At 39.9% G+C, this 10,383-nt stretch overlaps 1 protein-coding gene across 1 annotated transcript; it reads left to right on the plus strand.

The window, feature by feature from the left end:
• On the plus strand, positions 5,820-6,659 carry LOC104744101. The gene has a single exon (XM_010465123.1). It carries the CDS (start codon positions 5,820-5,822, stop codon positions 6,657-6,659), a length of 840 nt encoding a protein of 279 aa, XP_010463425.1.

A 10,383-nucleotide genomic window follows, 5' to 3' on the forward strand; every position in this document is an offset into this window, starting at 1 on the left:
AAAAAAAAAAAAAAAAAAAAATTTAAAATCCTTAAAAAATATTGATGTACCATTTTAGCTCCTTAATCAAACTACATATATATTAATATATATTTCTTTCCTTCCTATACATACAAGTTCTACTTAATTAGTACCTCAATTTATTTTGCTGAAAAAAAAAGTAGTACTTTAATTTTAAAAATATAATTATAGTTCGTCCCATAGTGTACCGTGGGTTCAAGCCTAGTTACATATTATTTGAGATCACAAATAATTAACATCACAACTCTCTAGACATGTCATACGTGAAAACAAAATACATTAAGCTAATCGATTTAACGAGATTCGAATGAGTTTGTGTCGTCACACATCTAATAAAAATCATATTGATTTCTTCATATATAATAGCAGAGCCGTGCAAAGGTATATAAGAAGCTAACAAAAATAAAATATATTCGTTTAATTTATACAAAATAAAAACGTTTGTAAAAATTAACTATCACTTGCGCTATGTCGTGGGATAGTTTTCTTAAATTATATTTGAATTTTAATTCATACAAAAAAAAACTTAAAAAAAAGCTAATCTTATATAGTTTAAAATTATGCTCCATGTACATGTTTCCTTCATAAAAAGCAAGAGGATTAGTGATCAAAATCATTTTCTACATGCTTTTATTGGGATCATGGGATGGAAGTCTAACAGTAAGTCTGAAAAAACTTACAAAAAAGTAGAGAATCACAAAATCAGTTCTCATAATGATATGTTAAGTAAATCAAAAATATTCAATAAAATGTTTATCCTAATTATTTATTTGATTTCTTGTATTGGTCAACTATTTATTAATTTCATAATTTGTATATTTGCTTGTGTAAAGCTAAATATATAATAGCTTAATAATATAAAATTATCGCACATATCCCTAATTATTTTTTTGTAATAAATATATGTAAGTTTTAAAAAACATATATTTGTTATAATATATGGATCAAAATAGAATTAAGTTATAACGATATGTTTCTTTAAACCTCTTTGACTTTTAATAAAAACATCATTTATGAATATTTATAAATTCTATGATAATATACATTAGTATAACTTAGTTACACATAAATTTTTTAGTAGTCAAAGTTATTAAAAAAATTCAAGTAAAATGTTGATTTTGTTTTATGCACATAATCGTATTGTATAAATAAATTTATGAAAATAAAATTAATTAAAAATTGGTATAAAGGTGCCGAAGAAGAAGATAGATGAGTATTCAAGATAAGTGTCACGACGATGAAGAAAAAAAATCGAGCAATTGATTAAACGTTCTCTTTTTCGTTATGCTTTGTCCACATAACATTAAAAAACTGATATGTATTTAATGTTTTAATTTGATAGGCTACATATAACAAAAAAAAAAAAAAAAAAAACAAACTGAAATGAAATATTAGTTTTCAAACATTAACAGAACATGATTTGATAACTTTAGTTATTAGGTTATTTTTATAGAATCAATCTGGTGAGAAGACGTTGAAGAAAAAATTTGTCACTGTATTACCATATAATCAAAAGATGAGAAAATCTTAATGACAAAATAGAAAGCTATCGAAAATAAATTTGTAATCCTAATTGTTTAAATAAGCATAGAGTATGTCATGTAACTAGTTCTTTTTAATTAAATAATATAATAAGTATGTTTAAAATCATATTGTAGAAATCTATATTTCGTTTCTAACGGTGTAACTTGTAAAAAAAATTTATGAACCCATATTTTCACATTTATATATTTTTATTAGGGATAAACTATATTAATATGACCTTACTAAGTTTTATATGCCCTTATTTTTTTTCAAAATTGGATGCCGCAAGTGACGGCTTCTTTTTCTATTACTGTTGCACGGCTCTGATATTGAGATCAGTCACTTCTGTGGTCACTGAAGCAAATTCGTTTTAGAGGTGTAGTCCCTCTTTTTGTTTAGGCCTTGAATGGTGATCGAAAAGGGGGACGTTTTTGTAACAAAAAGGGAAATCCGCATTTATTACACCATTCATACAATTTACATTAATTTGCGGTTTTGTAAAAAACAAAAAAGGGAAACTGCATTAAGTTTTTGTTCTGTCTTGTTAAATGAAAAACGCTCCGTTAATGAATGTTTTCCAAATATGGTGCGGATCACCATAAATCAACTTTCCTTTTGTTTTTTATTATAAATGATCCATTAATGATTATCTAAATTTGTATTAAAATAAGGTTTATGGTAACTAATATATTGTTTTAAGTAAAAAAAAAAAGATGTTTATGCAATAAATAATTATATTACAAATAATAAAATAAATAAGAATAATTTACATATGTTGTAAATACCAAAAAGCTAATAAATTATAAATATAAATATATTTTAATTGTGCATAAAAATATGTACATAAAAGTTAAATTTTAGTTTAAATAAATTTGATTTTTTATCATTACAAATTAAACCAATAATGCATAATTAAGTAGTTTTAAGCAAGTTTATATATATTAGATCAATATGTTAGTTCATTAACATTTAAATCAATAATAATCAATTTAAATTATAATATATTTTGCTATTTTGTAGGTATTTTAAAGTTCATAAATATATAAAAATGTTTATTTATTAGTAGAAAACAAGTTAAATATATATAACTATACTAACTATATCAAAATAATATGATACCCGTACCGCAAATAGTTTTTTTTACCAAAAAAACTTTTTTATGTACCACTTATTTTGTATAAACCGCACTTGTACCGCAAACCGCATGTACCACAGTTGATCCGTACCGCACTCTAAAACCGCTTTTCCCACACAATCAAATACGCGGTCACCATTCGGACCATTAGTTTCCAACTCTTGTGGGTTCTTATTTTGAGTCTCTTAAGTAATTTTTTTTTTTGAAAATAAAAAATTTAAATTAGAATATGAAGTTATTGCATTGCATTTGAGATATATCTTTATAAAATTATTGCATTTCATAAAATTTAAAACATAGGAAACATTAAAACATAAGAAATGACAAGTAAAATTCATAAAAAGAGGAAATGTTTGAGGTTATATCAGGAAACATAATCACATGTGTATCCAATTCATAGCTTGAAAGCAGGAAAATGCAGAACAAAAAGGAATTCAAGAGAAATTCCAGTGATCAAACCTGCAGAAAATCATATAGATCATTGCTAACTCCAGTTTCGTCATGACGGATATCACTTTTGTCTGTAGTAAAGCTGAAACCAGTTCCAACATGCTGGTCAACATACAGAAGATTGGAAACCTGCAACACGAATTCTCAAATCAACTCTCATGTGCAAATATCCAGAGGATTAAAGCGGTTTGGGAAATAGTAGATTACAAGGATAATTATAGAAGGTAACAATAATACCTGATCCCATCCATACTCATTCCAAGTAAGAGACATGTTATTAGTAATCTTGAAAGGACCATTCTCGTAGAACACAGCCAGCTCACTGCTACATCCAGGCCCTCCAGTCCAGGAGATCCTATAACCAAGATGGATCCTCCTCCTTCAACCAAGTCTCTTATAATTTCTGCACTTCCGGATACAGCTCGACCCACTCGACATGTTAGACCAATTACTTGCAGTTTCCGATTACATATAGCGCTTATACGATGCAAAGATCTGTCAATCCCTGATCGGTTATCATCAGAAAAATCACCAACCTAGATTGAAAATATTTCTCTCCTCATCAGCTCAAATTCATCAAAAAACATTTGATTCAAACACGGAATGTAACAGTATAGATCAGAAACTAGAATAAGGTAAAACATTTGAAAAATTAGTTGCATGTATTAGATGAGAGACCTTTGATACTGCAAGCTTCAGATCCTGGTGTGTAACAGGCTGCTCTGAGATCACCTAATCGCCGAAAGGGAATCTAGCTAATGGCTTCCTCCCTAAATCCATCACCACTTCAATCAATTCCTCCCTAAATAATGTTGTTCATTTACAGGCAAGAACCCTAAAATTTCGAACAACAAACCCTAATCCCAAATTTACGATCAAAATCCAAACAACCCTAATCCCTCCTAACTATTTGCGAATTCAATCTACTAAACAGAGAAATTTACCCTTCGATTCCAATTGTTTCAACCTCATCTGAATGACCTGATTCCAAACTCAAATCAATATCCTCCGATTTGCCTCCGAGATTAAATCCCTTCCGCTTCGTCCCTCCTCCGACCACAATCGCCTCTGATTCCACAGCTGTAACATATCCTTCTCCTTCCTTTTATCAAGACTGGACTATCAAGAGAGAAACAGTTGAGAGAGAGATCGAGAGGGAAAAAAAATTAATCGTGTGAAACAAATGTTTTTTGGTTCTTCTATTTTTTTGTCCAGCCAACGAACACTTGACACATACGAGCTCTTAAACCATAAAAGAGTATGTAATATCAGCGCCCCTCTTACATTTTTTTGTTTAATCTGATTTTTTTTTCTCCACTAAAACCTCTCTAAGAACCCTGCGTTGGGGATAACCTAAGCCCCTTCGTCCACAAAACACTTCGAGAGGAGAATCTAGTTTTGGTTCTCACATTTGGCGCTAGAAGGAGGGGGCATTTACTACCTATACTCTCAATAGTTCCAACCTCTGTCAGATCTACGCTATACAACGCTACCATGGCTCATGAATCCTCCAAATAGGTAACTTTGGAAACAATACAAAATTATTGCAGGATTTGGCGGAGAAACCAGAGCGCCAGTAAGCAGCTTCCGCCACCTTATCCAATCGTTTCAACGGTCTGGAGGGGCAAGTGTCAACTCGGTTGGAGACGATCGCCACTTCTGTCGCCGATCTCTCAACCTCGCACTGCGCATACGTCGATCGTGTTGACCTCCTTTCCTCCGAGCAAAATCCACGGCGGCGTGCCCTAGATTTTGCTGGCACCAACCAACTATTAACTCCGCAACAGGACGCCCCTGGAGATACTTTCCTACCTCCAACTGCCTCTCGGGTAGCACCATCACATCCCGGAGACAATCGCCCCCGGTGCAAATCGAAGTCGCCGGTTCTTCGAAAATTCCAGTTCGGATCCCTCTGCTTGTAGGGGGGAATCTTCCTCCGGAGAACTTAACCCTAAGCTACGTTTCCAATCCTGAGATCCACCGCATGCAGGACGAGATCCGAGACATGCGCTCTGTGGTGCACAGTGCCACTACCTCGGCACCAGATATTTCTCGAGTAATCGAGGAGTCCAAGCAAACCCCATTCTCGGCTAAGATAGCTAAAGTTCGTGTTAAGGAGACATGAAAGATAACTTTCTCGAGCTACGAAGGAAAAGGAGATCTGGCGGTTCACCTTAAAGGTTTCCTGCTCACTGCCAGCCGTGTGGATCTCCAGCCTCATGAAGCCGATGCCGGGTACTGTAAGTTGTTTGCAGAAAGATTATGCGGACCGGTTTTGCTTTGGTCCGCTTCCTTAGCAGCTGGCTCAATCACTAACTTCACGGAATTGTCAACCTCCTTTATCAAGCAATATTCGAGCTTCATTGAAACAGCTATAATGGATGCTCAACTTTGGAACCTAAGCCAGGCAGCTGGGGAATCACTTCACTCTTACATAACCAAGTTCAAGGAAATTCAAGTCCAGATCCCGGGACTCTCAAACTCGACTGCCTTGGCCGCTCCAAAGAACAACCTCTGGCACGAATTCCGTTACCGCGAAGAATTAACCGTCAACCAGTCCGCAACAATTCAGGATGCCTTGCACCAGGCTTCGAACTGGATAATCGCGTAAGAGGAAAAAGCGGCAATCGCCCAGAAGCATAAAGCCACATCCAAACCAAGGTTCGAGGCATCGGCACCGGTTAAGAATATGCTACCCTCGACCCTGAAGTCCGGATTCATAACCTTTGCAGTGGATAAGTCTCCTCAAAAGGGTTCTCCAAGAGGATCCCCGTCTAGGCCACCATTCTCACCACGCGCCAAGAGCGGAGTCCTGCCAAGCAACAAGTGGGTTCGGGATGAAAACGCCTACTGCAAGCTTCACAAAACAAACGGGCACTCAACCCGGGACTATAAGAAACTGATGCATCTTCTCGCAAAGAAATTCTTGTCTGCTGAAATGCCGAATGTATCCATTGATGAGCTTGACCAAAAGACGACGTCCGAAGTGGACGACGATGCTCCACCTTCAAAGAAGCCAAAACAGGCAGATGGTGATACAGAACCAAAGAAAAGAATAGATGTTATCATGGGCAGATCACGTTTATTCAGCAATTCGATAACAGCGATCAAAGACCATCGGCGCAAGCTGGTCACCTCGGGACCTAAATGGATAAAACTCGCCGCGAGCGACCTACCCGAGGTCACCTTCTTGGAGAAAGAAACGAAAGATTTAAGAACCCCACACGACGATGCCCTAGTCATATCACTCGACATAGCGAATCACAAGGTATGCCGAATCCTGATTGACACTGGGAGCTCGGTGGATCTAATTTTCCTGGAGACCCTCACTAGAATGGGTACTGGCAAGGAGCGCATCACAGGACCTCCCTCACCCCTAGTCTCATTCACGAGCGAGACGCCAATGTCCCTAGGAACGATCACTCTCCCTGTTTCCACTCAAGGTGTAGCTAAAATGGTGGAGTTCACGGTGTTTGACCGACCTGCGGCCTATAATGCGATAATGGGGACACCGTGGCTGTTCAAATGAAGGCAGTCCCCTCGACCTACCATTAGTGCGTCAAATTTCCGACCCCGCAAGGAGTTCGGGATAATCTAGGAAGTCAAAGGGTGGCAAGAAGCTGTTATCTTGCAAGTTACAAGCTGCTAGTCCAATAGCAACCACAACTCGAGGTCGCCAAGAATCCGGTTCGAAAGCAGCTTATCGGCGACCTCACCGAAGCCATATTCATTAACGCTAAGTTTCCAGATCAAGGAATCAAGATAAGAGCAGGATTACGAAGCGAACTGCGATCTGAATTCGTTTCCTTCCTCAAGGAACATATGACAACTTTTGCGTGTTCAGTCAAAGAGATGACTGGAATTAGTCCGGACATCATTTCACACGAGCTAAATGTAGTCGGAAGTCGACAGGTTGCTCAAAGCCGGAGTGGCTCGCGAACACTGTAGTAGTGAAGAACAAGAATGGCAAGTCGCGAGTCTGTGTCGATTTTACCGACTTAAATATGGCGTTCCCGAAAGATAGTTTTCCTCTCCCACATATTGATAGGCTGGTTGAATCGACTTTGGGTCACGAGCTCATATCCTTCTTGGACGCCTTCTCCGATTATAACCAAATTCTTATGCACCCGGACGATCAGGAGAAAACAGCGTTCATCACGGACCGCGGATTTTATTGCTACAAAGTGATGCCGTTCGGACTGAAGAACGCTGGAGCAACTTACCAACACCTGGTGAATAGGATGTTCGAGACGCAGCTCGGGAAAACCATGGAGGTCTACATCGACAATATGCTGGTAAAATCAGTAGAAATCGGCTCGCACCTCGAAGACTTAAGAAAATGCTTCGAAATCCTAAATCAGTTTGGGATGAAGCTAAACCTCACGAAGTGCACATTCGCGGTTCCGTCAGGAGAATTCTTGGGATACATTGTGATGGAGCGAGGCATAGAGGCTAACCTGAGGCAAATCAATGCATTTTTATCCATGAGTTCCCCCATGGATAATTACAGCGCTCAATCGTTTCATCTCGCGGTCCATGGATAATTGTCTCCCTTTCTACCAAGTCCTGAAAAAAGGGGGGAGGCAGTTCATTTGGGACGAGAAGTGCGAAGAAGCATTTTCCCAGCTAAAGGCTTATCTCTCCGAACCACCGGTTATGGCAAAACCAGAATTCAGGGAAACGTTGTTTCTGTACGTCACCGTCTCGGAGAGCGCAGTAAGTGGAGTCTTAATTCGTGAGGAAAGGGGGGATCAAAGGCCCATTTTCTATGTTAGTAAATACTTCACAGGAGCTGAGTCCAGGTATTCGATGATGGAAAAATTGGCTTTGGTCGTAGTGGTTTCAGGAAGAAATTGAGGCGATATTTCCAGTCTCACTCAATCATCGTCTTAACGACACAACCACTACGCACGGTACTCCATAGTCCCAGTCAGTCTGGAAGATGAGCTAAGTGGTCTGTAGAACTGAGCGAGTATGATATTGAGTTTCGAACTCGGACTTGTGCAAAAGCGCAAGTGCTAGCAGATTTTCTCATCGAATTGCCACTCGCCAGTTCGGTCGAGGATAAGGTCGAAGGACCTTGGAGCTTGTACGTATATGGAGCTTCTTCAAGGACTGGAGCCGGAATCGGTGTTCGCCTCAGTTCACCTACAGGCGAAATGATCGAGCAGTCGTTCCGTTTGAATTTTGCTGCGTCGAATAATGAAGCAGAATACGAGCCATTCCTAGCCGGACTTCGCCTTGCAGTAGGGATTGGCGTTAGGAATCTCAGAGCTTTCTCTGACTCACAGTTGGTTGCAAGCCAGTTTACTGGAGAATATGAAGCTAAGGACGGGCAAATGGAAGCTTACCTGGCTGCGGCTTGGGAGTTAGCATAGAAGTTTGACGACTTTGAGGTCACAAAGATTCCGTGAAGCGAGAACTCCGCAGCAGACGCTCTAGCTTCACTGGCCTCAACTTCGGTCCCCACGGTAACAAGAGTCATTCCGGTTGAAGTTATAGAGTATCCGAGCATACGCGTAGAAGGTTTGAGCATCGTAACCCGGGCGATGAGAAAAAGAGAAGCAGAGGAGGCAGCTCGCGCTCCTTTATCCGGAGCGACCTCTTGAACTCTGGCTCCAATACACAAAGTCACTCCCTCACCTCTTGTGGAGACAGACACTGACACCACAGTCCGCACACCGGAGCAGCCTCATTCACCTAGCTGCGAACTGCCTGTCGTTCTACGTCAACCCTCGGTCAATACAACCACTGATAATTGGGGGGCAGACGATTAGCGGACTCCGATATGGGCTCATCTTGAGAAAGGCGATCTCTCGGCTGATAAGTGGGCCACGAGGAAACTTAAGATCATCAGTGCACGATATTGCATTTATGGTCAAGGACTACTGTGTCGTAGCATCGTCGGTCCTTACTTAACATGCATTGGTGGTAAAGAGTCCGCAGCGTTAATGCGGGCCGTTCATGACGGGCCCAATGGCAACCACTCCGGAGGCCGCACCTTAGCCTTCAAAATCAAGAGCAGGGTTATTTCTGGCCAACTATGCTCGCTGATTGCGAGGAGTATTCCCGAACCTGCGAGAAATGCCAGAAACATGCTCCAATAATTCATCAGCCTACCGAGCTCCTGTCTTCTGTGTCCGCGCCTTACCCGTTTATGAGGTGGTCTATGGATATTATTGGTCCCTTACATCGGGGTCCGGGAGGAATTCAGTACGTGCTAGTCCTTATTGATTATTTCTCCAAATGGGTAGAAGCAGCGGCATATGCGGCTGTGACTAGTGAGCAAGTGGAACAGTTCGTGCTAAAAAGTATAATCTATCGATACGGCGTGCCATACATGATCGTGACAGATAATGGCCCACAGTTTATCTCCTCATAGTTTGAGAACTTTTGTGCGAAGTGGAGAATACGACTTAGCAAGTCAACCCCTTGCTATCCGCCAGGAAATGGGCAAGCTGAAGCCATCAATAAGGTCATTCTGGCCAATCTAAAGAAACTGCTGCACTCCCGCAAAGGACGTTGGCCAGACGAATTACAAGGTGTACTTTGGACGATCCGAACTACACCTCGCCGGGCCACCAACAAAACGCCCTTTTCTTTGGTCTACGGGGTTAATGTCATAGTCCCAGCTGACATAGAGGTTCTCGGAGTCCGCACCACATTAAACCCGTCTCGAGCTACGGAAGATGAATAGTTCTTACAAGACAATCTTGATGTCATAAATGAGAGACGGGACCAGGCCTTGATTCTAATGCAAAACTAGCAAAATGTTGTAGCTCCTTACTACAACTCCAAAGTCCCAGGCAGGCCCTTGGCGGTTGGCGATATTGTTCTTTGGAAGGTCTATGAGAACACCGAAGAGGAAAACGCAGGAAAACTAGGAATCAACTGGGAAGGACCATACAAGATCACAAGCGAGATCCGAAATGGCGTTTATCGGCTGGAAGATTCAGATGGGAAACTCGTACCGAGATCCTGGAAATCTTTGCACCTGAAACGCTTTTATAGTTAGTTCGATCTCAACTATGTATCAAACTACGACTGGCTTGATCCCGAAAAGGGTACGTAGGCAACCCGCTTCGGGTCCAGCTATTTATATCAAATAAAAACAAAGTTCCCTTAAAGTTGCTGTTGTAAATATCTCGTTATCAAAATCGAAGTTCTACTTTGTTAAAGTCATATTGAAACCAAAGTCTCATTTCGTAAACTCTCACAAAAACCGGAGTCTCACTCCTTAACTCTTTCTTAAA

Source organism: Camelina sativa, chromosome 14 (genome assembly GCF_000633955.1).
Source record: "Camelina sativa cultivar DH55 chromosome 14, Cs, whole genome shotgun sequence".
Taxonomy (NCBI): Eukaryota; Viridiplantae; Streptophyta; class Magnoliopsida; order Brassicales; family Brassicaceae; genus Camelina; species Camelina sativa.

Excerpts from the sequence above, each read along its gene's own strand:
- LOC104744101 (XM_010465123.1), top strand. The coding sequence starts at position 5,820 with ATGCTACCCTCGACCCTGAAGTCCGGATTCATAACCTTTGCAGTGGAT.